At 46.4% G+C, this 14,647-nt stretch overlaps 1 protein-coding gene across 2 annotated transcripts in view; it reads right to left on the minus strand.

Moving 5' to 3' along the window:
* DOCK4 (dedicator of cytokinesis 4) overlaps window positions 1-14,647 on the minus strand; it is a 282,383-nt gene that overhangs the window by 50,228 nt on the left and 217,508 nt on the right. For both annotated transcript variants that reach the window (XM_036230498.1, XM_036230496.1), the window contains exons 27-30: window positions 14,496-14,590; window positions 8,285-8,360; window positions 6,275-6,375; window positions 5,787-5,845 (exon numbers count right to left, since the gene is read on the minus strand). In XM_036230498.1, coding sequence (XP_036086391.1) covers window positions 5,787-5,845; window positions 6,275-6,375; window positions 8,285-8,360; window positions 14,496-14,590 — 331 coding nt within the window. The remainder of the gene's footprint in view (window positions 1-5,786; window positions 5,846-6,274; window positions 6,376-8,284; window positions 8,361-14,495; window positions 14,591-14,647) is intronic.

Raw genomic sequence — 14,647 nt, forward strand, 5'->3', positions numbered from 1 at the left:
CTGAGTTCTGTCCGTTACCCTGATCCCCTGGGTTAAATCCCACAGTTTCTATTTTTATAATAAGAAAACTGTGTGCCACGGAACATGCACGATTTCTCGGGAGCTAACCTTTGGGATCGGGGAGGAGAGCAGGTGATACTGAAAGCACCTGTTTAAAACCCACGGAACAAACCGGGAAGCCGAGCGGAAGACAGCTGGCTCCGTGAAAAGGGGCGATTCCCCTTCGTTTTTCTTTTCCACCTTTGATCTTCGGTAATAAGAGTCAAATACACACAAAATCATACTGCTCAGAGTTACCTGCCAATTTTAGCGTTGCATACCATCCCATTAATTTGCTTTATTTTTATTATTATTATTTTTTGCACTAGAAGGCCTTACGGTAGCCATAGAGCTTGGGCATACAGAAATTCAGGGTGCGAATGCAGAGTTTAAGTTTATATTGACGTTAGAGGTGTTTGTAGAGGAAAGAGAATATGAAAGAATTTGGAAAGAAGGAAATTGATGGATGAGATCGGAGATGGGCAAACCCGAGCGGGGCTGTGGCGTGCACCGTTTTTTGTTTTTTTTGCGACTGGAAAGGCCTTGGGGTATTTCCACCATCTTTAGCACGTGGTCCCCGCCCCTTTTCCTCTCCGCGGTGGGGACATTAGCGGGTGACAATTAGCCAGCCCCTGCCCGTCTCGAGTTTTCATCAAAAGTGACTGTGCCTCATGTCTCTGAATTACTCATCCGTACCCATCATGCGTGAGGAAATGGCTCGTAATTCCTTTTGCTTTCCATCTTTTATCTTCACCAGGGGACTACTTAGTTTTGCTCATCACAAGAATACCTCCTCCTTATTTAGCAAAGGAAACTTCCTCATGAATAGACCTTTCGCCAAATTTCCTCCGAAAAGAATGAATATTTTCAAGACCAACAAACTCACTGAGGCAGAATATCCAGACACATCGGTTCCTCTCCCTGTATTTCCTTCATCCTCTCTACGTGTTTTAAGCAGGCAACCAGCAGCGAGCATTTGCAATTCCTTTCCTCGTTATTTTTGTCAGGGCAGAAAGCAGCAGCAAATCTGAACTCAATCATTCTCACTGTCATTCGTAAAAGCCTAAGCCCACTCAATACTTTTTCAAGACATCCTGAAAAGTGAGGGGAAGAACGAGGAGAGGGGGTGGGAGAGCCTGTAGAGATGAAGGCTGGCGAGTCCTGAGGTTAGACCGCCTGACACCTGTCCCTTGACCCCGCCCCCGGAGCGGGCTCCAGGGCTCCACGCGCATTGGTACAGCAGAGTCGCAGACTGCGGGAGCCACGTAGGAAGGACGAAGGGCATCTTGGCATGTGACTACCAACCCTGCTGCCGTGGCACTATGTGAGACACTAAACATTCGCACGGCTTTTGGGTGTGTGGTGGGGGGTGGGGCTGGGGAGGAGAAATGGGGGAGGCGGGAAATACAAAATAAAAAGGAATTTCCGGCCAGCCCCATGGCTCTCCCACGCCTGTGTTGGCAGAATGAGCGTCAGGTCGCTGCGCAGAGATCTCCACCTTAAGCCTCTCCCCGAGCCTGGCACCCTTGGGCCTCGCCCGTGGCCATCACTAGCACATACTTATCTACCACATTGGCTTGAGTAGTTTTGAACCTCTTTTTTTAAAAAAAAAAAATAACTTTCACTTACAGACATTTTACCACCTGATTTTCTTGTTAATATGAAAAATTTCAAATGTACACAAAATGACAAAAAACAGTACAGCAAATCCCCACGTAGCTATCATCGAGCTTTAATAATTAGCACCATGTTTTGCCCATCCTGGTTTGCCTATCACCCCGACTATTTCCTCATCCGCTCCCAAGGCATTTTAAACAAAGTCTGAGACACCATATCATTCCACCTGCACATGCACCGGTGAGCAGGACATTCTATAAATATAGGAGCACAATGCCTTTGTCACATTTAACAAAGGCAGGCAAAAACCCCTTTATCTAAAACCCAGCTTATATTAGAAATTCCCTGAGTGCCTTGAAACAAACATGCCATTCCTACTTCATTTCTCTCAATCACAGTCCAGGTCCATGTGCTGCATTTTGTAGCCTAATTTTCTTTGACAGTAGGAAGCCACGCCCACACGTCCATCACTCTGCGGTGCGGCCTGAGCATCGCCTTATCTGCCGAGCACACACGCTGGGAACACAGACTCTGTGCTCTCTGCCACAGAACATGCCATCCCCACCCGACTAGTCGAGCGCAACCTTCGGCGAACATGTACGGCGACAGCAAAGTCAACTTCATTTAAATAATTTCTTTTTAAACCGCAGATTTTAGTGTCTTATCTCCGTCTCTGATTGTCAGCCACATGGTCTTGTTTTGAAGTATTTAGGGCACCTGCTACTTGGGCTGCTGGAGTTTTATATTTATGCACACACAGCAGCCTGTTAGGAAAGTATTGATTTTTCTACAGCAGTTACAAGATGCTGTGTTTGCAAATGTGGAAAAGCCCACTTTGTATTTAGGAAGAATGTTAGTTCAACTAAAAATAGAAAGAGAAAAAGTTAACCTCGCAGAACAATGAAAGCCAAACGTGGGCTTTGAAGACTAACTTCCGTATTTTCAGGCGATTCTTCCAAGTGTGGGTACAAACACATAAATTTTAGGGGGAAACTCATGCCTTCTCTCCTCTCTTGAGAGAACATTTTTTAGTCCTTCAACTTAGAAAACGAACATACTCACGAAAAACATATATATGTGTGTGTTTGTGTGTGTGTGTATATATATATATTTTTTACTTATCACTATTTGGTTTTTATTCTTCAAAAATAAATTATTTCATGAAAGCCATGAGATACCGCCTCATACACATGAGAGTGGCCTACTATAAAAAACAAACAAACAAACAAACAAACTCCCAGAAAATAATAAGCATACTGGTGAGGCTGTGAAGACATCGGAATCCTTGGGCCCTGCGGGTAGGAAGCAAAGATGGTGGCACCCGCGCTGTGGGAAACCACCCACAGGCGCCTCGAAACTGAAGAAAGGAATCGCCACGTGATCCATGCTGACGGGTAACTCTAGGAGACGCGGTCCTCAGGCCTGGAAATCCTACCGCCTTCTGTTTACGAGTAGACCGATCACCAAATCGCGCGTGCCCTTTTTTCGTCTTCCTCAGCAGAACACAAAAACCAACTTATTTCTAGAGTGTGGAAGAATTCCCACCCTTCTGAGGTGAATACCAATGACCAAAGTCTGACTTAAGAATTTTGTAAAATTTGTGTTTCCAAATAGACCGACTGGAAAAAAAAGTGCATTTACCGACTCCTCGGTTGATTTTCTAAAAGCTAGTGTATTTTGTTTCTTTTAAAAACTATTGAGGACCTTGATTTATGAAATCATGCAAGTTTACCTGCTTTAGTAAAACACGGTGAATTTGTCTAGATCAAGCTTTTCCCTGTTCCACATAAACTGAAGGAAAGGTTTAAAATACAATATTTAATAACTGAGCTTGTGACAGGCATGAGTCATTTCTGCTGGTATCCCCCAAATGAACCTGCTCCTACCCGGTGCTTCATGAACTATGCTAAATTGACTTTATTAGCCTGTTCCATTAAAAGATGAAAATCTGTAATTATCTAAAAAAAAGTCTCCTTTCATATTCAAAATACTCAGTATGATATATTTATAGGAAAACCAAATTATAAGCAATGTATTTTGATATTGCTAGGTAACAAGCTGACTTAAGATCTATAAGGGGCATTTGAATAGCACCCTGAGTGCTCCGTTTTTTCTTATAAGTCTATAAAAATATATGTTGGAAAAGAGGCTTCGACATTTCCGAACACGTTCCAGTTCCGGTTGTACGATAGCAACGACCTTTAAAAAATCCACCTGATGTTTTGGAAGCCTCAGAAAAGTCAGGATGCGACTCTGGGGAAATAACGCAGACCACGGAACGAAGCGAAAACGGACCCTCGCTGTCAGGCGGGGATTCGCGCCGAGGGTGTCACGGAGCCGGTCCTCGCAGGGGCCTCGGGCTGGCAGGGCCCGGGACGGGGATCGCGTCGTCCAAGGCGGGGCTTTTCGACCTGCAGCCACGTGCTCAGGACCATCTGGAGAGGCTGTGCAAACCGGGGGGCTGCGCCCCGCTCTCAGACACAGCTCTGCGAGGCCGGGGCGGGCGCGAGCAGACAACGTGCGCTTGTCACCAGGCCCCAGGCGACGCCCGTCGCTGGTCTGCGGAGCGCCCGGACCCAGAGCAGAGACAAAACAATGCGTGACGGGGAGCGGAACGCACCACGGACTGTTCGCAGTCCCGGTTTCTGAGGAAAGAGAGAAGCAATGCCTCCCGCAACCCAGACAGCGCAAAGAAGAGTTTACGGCGTCCTCGGGGCTAACGGGGCCAGCTTCATCCCGCGAGCCTGGGGGCACGGCCCTAAGCGCACGCTGTCCTGGCTGGGACGAGGGTCTACATGGCTACGACCACACACGGCGACGCTACGGCCTGTCCAGAAGAGGAAACCGCCACGTCTCCAACATGCTGGAAACCTCCGCAGCCCTGTCCCGCTCTCGCCCGAGCTGGGACCAGAGCCCGACCCCCCACGTCCGCACTTCCGCCCAGCACTCCGGGGAGAACGGCTTGTTGGACAAATGCTGAACGCAAGGGCCTCGATCTACTTTTGAAAAACGAGGACACGAAGAATCGGCGACCACATGAACGTGGAGAGGATGCTCTTCACATCGGACAAGCCGCTGCCATTTCTGAGCTGGGTCTAAAGACACGTCATCCTACGCAGCTGGAGGTGCATTCAAAATGCTAACTCATCTCTCCTCACCCCCCATCCCCCGAAATTACCAGCAAGCACTGAACACCGAGTTCAATGATCTAGAAAAAGGCATCCTTTGAGAACTATACATATCCTGGGCAAAAATCACTCCATAACATGAATCTAAGTAAAATGATATTGGTTCTATTTACAGAAAATATATCCTGCCATCTTCAAGTTGTGCTTGGATGAGCCCAAGAGAAAAAAATGCTCTTAGATCATCACAGATTCGATTCAAATAGGTTCATTAACTTTAACACATCACGAGAAGGAATTTCCATGTAGAAGTAGATGAATACTGCAAACCTGCATAGTTAACATACCAAATTAAATAAGTAAGTAATATGAACCCTATGTCAATGAGATTTGAAACCAGTTAATTTTCCAAATACTATTCTTTTCTGCGTAACCAGGTCTGTGCCATCAACTTGCTGGAATAATGTACTCTATCTACCATGGCTGATCCAACGAAATTGGATCTAATAGTTTCTTAGCAACCGCAGACGCTTTGAAATCTTTGGGCTCTAACTACTCTTTACGATACGGATCGATGGTTTCAAGTTTTTTTTTTAAGAGGACTGATGCTCAAGTCAATATTTCATAAAGTTTAATCTAAACTTGTTCACGACTCATAGCCTCAACTCAGAGTTCTAGAGATTGTGAGTTATTACAGTCCCAAATTCTGAAAGGTTAGCTCATTGCAAAAAGGGTGTTATTGGAGCAATACTAGCTTATAAAATCTGTCACTCAACAAGAGTGAAACGCACAATGATAAGGTGATTTTTCAGAAAGGCATCAATTTAAAGAATTAGTTGTAAAACTATTCGATGCCTAAGTGTCAATGTCTTTCTACAGATATCTTTATTAATTCAGACATTTGGTTTCAAATGCTGTCATTGGTGAATTGTTCTTCATCTGTCCACATAAAAGTCCACTGATGAATGGTATGTAGTGAAGGTGGCTTCTCTTTCCATCACTCACCTAGGTTTTGCCACATGCTGAAAATCTCACACCCCATCGTGACGCGCATGTCGCCATACCTGAAACGGAACGAAAACCAAGCCTGACACACAGCCTCCGCAGGAAAGAAGTGTGTGTCTCTCTGGGATACGCTCTACCCTTCTGCGTTAAATGGCAAAACGTTTTTAATCAAAAGCGTTTGATGTACATGTCCAGATGCTTCTAATGCATATTTTCATATAAATCCTCAGTAAAACCGATTTGTCTCATAATTTTCACTTCTGTAGCAATTTTGAAAGACCGAGGGCCAAAAAAAAAAAAAAGTTTAAATAAGTTCAAAATATTGAAATTTCCAGAAAACATTGCTTCTCGTTCTCTTGGTCATTACCTCTGCATTGCAACTTCCAGTTATGAACACCCGATTTATGAATCATCGCAATAAACGCCCTTTAAAACACACAACGTTTGATATACCTCGAGCTCCCACCTGATTATACACAGGTACTTACTTTTCTAGCACCTTTTTCTTTTTGGAAGGCGTGAACATCTCCAGTTGCAAACACAACTGGTTTATAAAAATGACTGCAAGGTAAAAGTAGGAATCCCAGATCTGAAACAAGAACAAAATATTTACATACTATGACATTACAGAAATATTTAAGCAGGGCGACATGATATCTTGGATTCGCTTAAAGGTGGTAAGTGAATTGGGGTAAAGGTGAGGGCAGACTGACTCAGAATTGATAATAGTGGAGGCTGGATTGGGGTACATTGGAGGTTCCTTACACACTACTCTCTACTTTTATATATGGCTTTAAATTTTCTGCAACAAAGAAGTAAACTAATTAAATACTCTTTCATATATTGCTTCAATGCTCTACCCCAGGTTTCATAAGCTCCCTGGTACATGCTAAATGGTGAACATTCTGTTTCTGTTATGACCTATCTGTGTGTCTCCAAGGAGGCACAGGCATAAGATGGATTATTCCCCTGTGAATTCATTTTTGGAACTCCTTTTAATGCAGAACTCAAAAAAAAAAAAAATGCATACACTTCTTTGGATATGCTAATTGCTTTAAATTCAGACGGTATATAAAAATTCTCTACCCAGACAAATGTCTTGAGTCAAGGTTTTCTTATCTTAAAAATACCATCACAAAAAGATTGGAATAAATTCCTGGTGATAAACTTAAACCACATAAGATACAATAAAAAGGAAACTACTTCTCTACTGACCCCATGAAAAATTTTAAATAGGAGAAATATTATAAAGGATTAATATCATTCATTAAGACATAAAGAGCTCTTATAAATAAATAAAAAAATAATAAAACCCCAGGAAAATAATGAACAAAGGTCCAGAACAGACAATTCATAAAATATGAATTTTAGTTAATAACTGGTCAGTAACTAATACCTAGGAACTAATTAATAATTAGTAAGAAATGAGAATTTAAGCAAATAAGGTTTTCCCCCTTATCAAACTGTCAAAAAAATTTGGTTATTTCAGGCTAGTGTAGCTGCAGGCAATTAAATATGATTGGCACAACCTTTAACTCAACAATTCTGCTCATAATTATTTACCCAAAGAAATAATTAGGGATAGATGCAAGTTTTACTTTGTAAGACAATACATACGAATAATTTATAAGAACTATTCAGTAGAAACCTACATATTCAAAGGTGGAGCTCTGATTATGAAATTTTGATATTATTATAAGATACGCTATAAAGAAATATTATACGACCATTAAAATCCCATCAGTTTTTATTGTATTTGTGATTTTTCCTGTATTTTCTAGTTATCCAATAAGAAAATTTTATTAAACGGTTCATGTGGAAAACGTCATTTGAAAAAGATTGAAAAATAAAAATTAAAAAAAGGAAAGCATAAGAAACAAGATGCCGAAAACGCAGATGTCATTAAGAATGGAACCCAACACAGGCCCTGCCTGTCTCTTTCCTATTTTCCCTTTAAAATACCCAGAATTCTCAGAGATCCTGGCGTAGCACATTACATTACAGATGTGCAGAAGGTTGGCCTCAAAGAACCTTATTATTCTTTCACGTTTTTTCTTTTCACCAATTTATTCTAAAAAATGGAAAGATGGAAAAGTAACGGAAGTAACAGGTTTACTTTGAAAATGTTTTCTTCATATGTTCTCTATTTTAAAATATCTCTTAAAAACATTATGTTCTAACTCCCCTTCGTCACGCATGGGGCTCACCCAGAAAAGAACAAGAATTAAAATTTATAGTTATAATAAAGAACTATCTCCGCTTAAGTACTGTGATTTCTACCAGGTTGAGAAACATAATTATAGCCCTAATTTGTTCACAAATACAATGAAAACCCTTCTAATATTATTCATACTTAAAACTAATATGGCCCAATATTAACTTGAGGTAGCTGGAATAAATTTATTTTTCTATTATTATGAAAAAGAAGACAGGCAGTAATTTCCTGAGTATAATGCGAAACCTTTTAGCCGAGGATGGTCATTTAAACGGATACTTACCTTGTAATCAAAGTTTTCATTTAAGAAGTTCTTACGAAGTGCATCAGACAGGTAGAGAACTGTTGTAATAATAACACTAGTGATAAAAAAAAATACATATTAAGTTAGAGACTTCACACTAATAACAATCATTTATAATAAAAAGCAACAAAGATAAAACCTTCAGTAAGCATGTGAAATAATATTAGATAATTCATATTTGAAATAAAAAAAAAAAAGAAATGCCAGGCAAAAAAAGAAATCTAAATCCATCACTGAGGTCAAGTTCTTCGTAGTGAAACAGAAAGATCCATGAGGTCATGTGACTCACACGGAAACATACGCATCTCTTGATGGTTTATAATGTTTTTATTAATTTCTGAACAAAGCAAATGATTTAATACAAATAAAATATCCCACGTTTGGAAACATGCAAGAAAGCCACACTTTTTAAAAATACGGAAGAAAAATGGAGCCCGGACGCACTAAGGGCAGGTGGTGGTTGGACAGGCTGAGATCCCGGGTCCCCAACACGATCTGGGGTGCTCGTGCAGTTGATCCACGGCCCGCCCTCTGAAGGGCCAGGTTCGACGGAGGCCTGGGTCAGAAGAACATTCCCGACTTGGCCCCCACACTCTCCCGGCTTCTAGAATGTCACACTAATGCCTGTTGGGGGACACATCCCTGCTCTTGACTGAACACTTCATTCTCTTATCGAGGTTGCTTTATCAAGAGGCATGAGGGGCACAGGGCTCACAAGCCTTTCAGGGTCTTTGGGGAGCACTGAGCCCTGAAACGGTGTTCTGGGATCAAAAATGCAAAACGAAAACTAAAAAATTACGTGTCCACGGGATGCAACACTGACAATTTCATTAATCGTCCAATATTCATGCAACTTTCTACTGTATTAAAATATTACAGGTTATCTTTTATAACTTCACAAATTCCTCAATCTACAGAAATGCAGAGAAATCACAGCCGTTTGGAATGAACGGATGCATTCATGGGCCAATCTTTTAGAAAGCAAAACGTAAAAATTGCTCTTCACTGTTTTCTTCAGCAAAACGTATCGAGTGTGGCATGTGCCTGATATGATGAAGGGTGAGACCTCTGAACATGAGGCTTCTTAAAACAACCCCACTTCCATCGCTTGCCATTTACGCTCGGGATGCTCAGCCCCGGTCGCAAAGGCAGCTCCTGGAGCTTTTCGCGGTGGCTCGACGCTGCGTCGGCTTCCCGGCACGCAGGTCCCCCGAGCAGGGGCGGGCTCTGGCACACGACTGCCCCTGCGCTGGAGTGCACACCCGTGGCTCTCGGGGATGCTTCTTCACTTGCTCCAATTCACCCCAAACCACGTGGCTCCTTCGGTCTTATTCTTTCACTCATGACTCTGCTCTGAACACAGGGACATGTCGAATCTCAGTGCCTCGAATCCGCAGCCAAGAAAGATTCGTGATCCGTGGCTATAGTCACCTCACGGGGATCTGCCGCCTAGCTGCAGGCACGAGGGTCACTTCTGACGGCCGTGACCTACGGGCACGGCACGATCCACCGGGCACGTACGAGGGGAACCGGGAACCAGCGGCGCACGGGAAATCGGGGTCATTGCTTCAAGGTCTCCCGCCGCCACGCACCCTGGGATTTAGGCAGCACCTTCAGGCTGCGCTGCCTCCCCCTGTAGAAGCCTCATCGCCTATAGTCTGTCTTTGTAATAAACGGCACCAACGTGATAATCTATTCGAGCCCCATTTCTCTGCTCCGAGTTACAGCGAAACTCTTCCGAAAAGCTGCCTGTAACTGCTGTTTCCGACTCCTCAATGCTTGTTCCTAAACTCACCCTCACGAGGCTTTCTCACCTTCTACCATCCTGTCGAAACTGCGCCTGTCACCGTCACTGTCCCCACGCCAAGCGCCAGGGCCGACTGTCGGTCTCCCCCTCCCCCAAGCTCCCAGCAGCTCCTGACACCCCTTCCCTCACGGACACTTTACCGTGGGGCGCACGCTCTCTGCCGGCTCCCGTCTCGCACCCCGGCTGCTTCTCTCGAGGGCCCTTCCCTGACGCGTCTCCGCGTGCCGCGCACTGAAACGCGGCCGTGATGCGGGCTCAGCCCCAAGCGCCCCATCTTCGCGATCGGCACCTCCACCCACGCACTCTCATTCGGTCCCAGGGCCTCCGACGCCATCCACGTGCTGGGGACCTCACACCTGCATCTGCAGCTGACCTCTGCCCCAAGCCCCGGACGAGCGTGGCGGGCGCCCTGCCCCCCCCCCACACACCTCCCCGTGGAGGCTCAGCAGCGTCTCACACTCGTGTATGAGACAGGGGGCTTCGCCTCTCCCGCCCCCGAAGTGGCTCCTCGCTCAGCATTTTGCCCCGAAGTCAATGGCACCACCACTTGCCCTTCAGCTCAGGCCAGAATCCCAAGGGCCGACTTCACGCTGTTCCCTCCCCCGCCCACAGCCAGTCATCCCACCTGCAAGTCTCGTCGGCTCTGGCTTCGGCACCGTCTCCTCGCTGCCTGCATGCCAGCCACCCGTTCAAGCTATCATCACCGCCTCTTTCGATCACCGTGCAAGCCCCTGACTGGTCCCTCCTGGCTTCCCCCCTGTGTGTGCACCCTGAGTGCCGGGGCCCGGTCTCCTCCCCCAGCCCCATCTCTACCGGACGCTTCCTTCCCCGTTTCGGCCGCACTAGCGGCCTTCCGGGGCCTCGAATGTGCCATATTCGCGGAGACCGCTGGGCCTGTCTAATGCTGTTGCTGCAGGTAAGAACTGTCTTCCCTCGCGGTTGGCCTGTAAACTGCGGCTTTAACCGTCAGCTCAAGTTTCACTCCCTCCTAAAGACCCCTCCTCTCCAGCCCAGAACGAATTCCTCTCACAAACAACTCAAAGAACCGTGCTCCTTCTCCGTACAGCATTTGCTGTATACATTGGGCACCGGGAAATATTTGCTGAATAAACGAGTCATTGAGGGAATGGATAATTTCCCCCTAAGAACCTCGATCCCATGAATCACTTATTTGCTATATAAACTCATTTGAAAGCTAAATTGGTTAAAAGAAATAGTGAGCTAAATAATTCAGTGTTCGGGAGACTCAAAAGAACATGTTTGAAGCCAACATGCGCACAAGACAATCAAAATAAGGGCCGGGAATTTTAACCATCCGGCCGAAGGGTTTTTACCTTCTGCGGTAAGCAAATCTGTTATAAGATTCCTCTCCTTGAAAACATGTCTAAAGCGGAGACTGTATTCTTGCACCGTGCATAGGAAGGGCCGGACAGAAGCTTGCCCGAAAGCGACCTGTTATTGTTGGCACTTTGCTTTCGTCTTCCTTATGCTCCTTCTTTCTCAGACTGAGCACCTGGCCTCGTCCGAAACATGCACCAAGAACTTGCCGTGGGCGCGATACGGCTGTGCAGGCCAGCGAGCCGGGCCGCGCGGCTTGTCCGTGGGAAACTTCTCCCGGAAACACTGTTACGCACTAGGCGACATCGGGTGGCAAGAACAGAAGGCCACGCTCATCACCGGTGTCTGGTCACAACTCCCGTCTGGGCCTCCCAGAAGCCATGGAAGTGACGGGGTCGGGAGCAGCATGGTCATGGGTGAAAACTACGGGCGTTAAACTCGAAAACGCGGGAGGAGGAGACTAACACGTACAACGACATCTGTTGAGGGTGAGCCATTCGGCTGAGTCCAAGGGTAGGTGACGGTGGCTCTGCAGCGCGTTGCGATGAATTCGACATGCACGCGGCACAGGTGGGCGGTCAAAGTGGGAGTGCGCGTCGCAGTGGCCCCGAGGGGCCCTGGTCAGCGCTGCCCACGCGCGTCCGCGGCATGGGGGGGGGGCGGTGACCGGAGACGTGGCCCTCATCCTGCGCCTGCTTCCACACGGCCCAGCAGAGTGAGAAGTTCCTCCTTCTTCAAGAGGGAACACGTCTTTAACATACTTCAGAAATTTATTTTTCTACCGATAATATAGAAGTTCATGTTTTTACAGCTAGAGCGCAGGCAGTTGAAGGCTCGTTTCTGGACTACGCTGCATTTATAAAGCAAGGAAAATGTCATATGTCGTCATAACATGAACGGGATATGGCCGGGGCCGTGGAACAAGGAGAGAGGGGCGGAGGGTGCGGAACGGCACGGGGCAGGCGGTCTGCCCCAGCTTGGCGGGCGCTTCGCCAGGCCCTGGAGGCCTGTCTGGGAATTAGGCTGGACTGGCTGCTGCCAGCCACGGCCAGATCCCCATGGGCACAGGCCTGGCTGGCAGAGGAACGAGACCGTGGCCTTCAGCAAAGCCCAATGGCCTTTCCCTTGGATTTGCTATGGGAGCAGTCTTCTGTGTCGATATAGTGCCGAGAGCTCATCTCCAATAAAGTCATATTCCTATTTGGTTAACGCTGTAGATGAAAATCTTGAACATAATGTGTTTACTCAAAAGCAGAATCTATACTTCAAGGTCTGTTACCCACTCGTGTGACCATGAAGTCTTCCTAACTGGAGTAGAGCTTTTTAGGTGAGGCGGAGAGAAATGGCATTTAGCATCAGAAAGCCACATGGTTGCCATGGTTTTCAGAAAGCTCAGGCAGAGCCTGTGCACGTACGGAAGGAACAAAATGTCAGATTTACTTTCGGTTTGAATGTCTGCCATTGAAAATTCTAACTCAAGTCAAAATAGCCCTCCGCACGGAGGGGCAGGCAGGATGACCGGATGACGGTGCTGGGCCCCGGCGGTGTTGGCAGCCGGGGCCCACGCCATCAGGCTCCGTGGATCCCCTCGTCGCCCCCTCCAGGTCCCCAGAGTGCTTCATCTTTGATGACGAGGCCAGATATGTGACCGACGTAATTCTTTAGCACGCAGACACCCCGCTGAAGAGAGATGTGATTCGATTCACTGATATAAAACAAAATATGCTAAACTCCAAAGAGAACTATTTCGGGAATCTCAATTAGTCTTCAAAATGGAAAAGCTGCTTCTGTACTTACGTAAAATATAACATGCCACATTATACTATTTGTTGTCTCCCAAAGTTTTTAACACATAACACATCATTTTAACATCTCCGTGGCTATGAATGTATACTGCAGCACAAGCCACATTAGACATATAGTCGAAATCAAATCCTATGTTCCCGAGGCTCTTACCACCATCATACCTGGGCATCTGGGGGAGGGGGAAAGGGGCGTGGACATGGGGTGTCTCTGGCCTATGGATAGACACCTGGAGAGTCCAACCTTCACCCTGAGCTTGAAGGTGTCAGGCGTTAGAGAAGAAGAGAGAGGAGAAGCAGGCAAATGTGGGCTGGAAAGGAAGAATGCTTACGAAACGGGATAAATTACAAGTTGGGAGTAAAGACCAGGCTAGTTTCCCCGAGAACTTCACCTTCACTCTGTACCCAGAGACAAGGAGGCAGATGAATCGAGGGCACCTGCTCTCCGGAGGTGCTCTGGCCGCGCTCATGGGCCCTGATCCTTTCCTTGCTCCTGTGCCCTCCAGTGGGGACCTCGGACCGTTTCGGTGGTTGCGGGATGTGCTTCACACAAGCTAATTACAGCAAGTTCCGGAGATTCTACTTCATAGCTCTCCATCATTCCTTCCCAAAGCACACTGTCCTAGACTTTCCTAGGGGTTCACTTTTCGACTCTCTCCTGGCTATGTCACTTAGATACAAAAAAGGCACTTGGAGCCTCACATTTCCAACTCAGCGGTCGGATATTACTTCCAGCGATCATGTCGGAAACAACTGCAATGTCCAGCAACGGGGCTGGTTAAATAAACTACGGTATGTCCATTCGGTGGAATATTATACAGCTGTAAAAGGGAAAAGTAGAGAAGGTTTTTTTTTGATGAGGAGGGACCACCGGTGTTTTGAAGGGAAAGAGCCACGTGTAGGACAGTGTGTATATTCTGCTCCCAGCTGGGCTCTGCATGGAGGGCCACTGGAGCAAGCAGGAAGCTGACCAGAGCGGTCACTACGGGCTGGCGTGCGGGGCAAGCAGGGTAGGCGGGAGCGGGACTTCGCAATGAGTCCTCTGTTACACCGTTCGATTTCCGAGCCGTGTAAATATATCATCTATCTAAAATCGCGATAACTTTTTAAAAAAGAGTGAGAGAAGTTAATTCACAGGCAGAGAAAGAGAACCCGGGACGTAGAGGTTTTGCACTTGCGATCAAACTGAGAAGACCACGCTGTCTTCTGCTCTGCCCCGGACAGCGAGCTGCGAGCGTCTTACTTGTTGGCCACCAGGCGCATGACAGTCCAGTCCTTCGGGAACATCTCCGGGCGTATCAGAATCCGGAACACGGTAAATATCTGCAGCAGGAAATCCTTGGAGGAGGAGGAAACAGACTGTTTTACTGAGTAATCGTTGACTGTCAGTGCATG

The sequence above is a fragment of the Rousettus aegyptiacus genome, unplaced genomic scaffold, assembly GCF_014176215.1.
Source record: "Rousettus aegyptiacus isolate mRouAeg1 unplaced genomic scaffold, mRouAeg1.p scaffold_m13_p_13, whole genome shotgun sequence".
NCBI classification, from domain to species: Eukaryota; Metazoa; Chordata; class Mammalia; order Chiroptera; family Pteropodidae; genus Rousettus; species Rousettus aegyptiacus.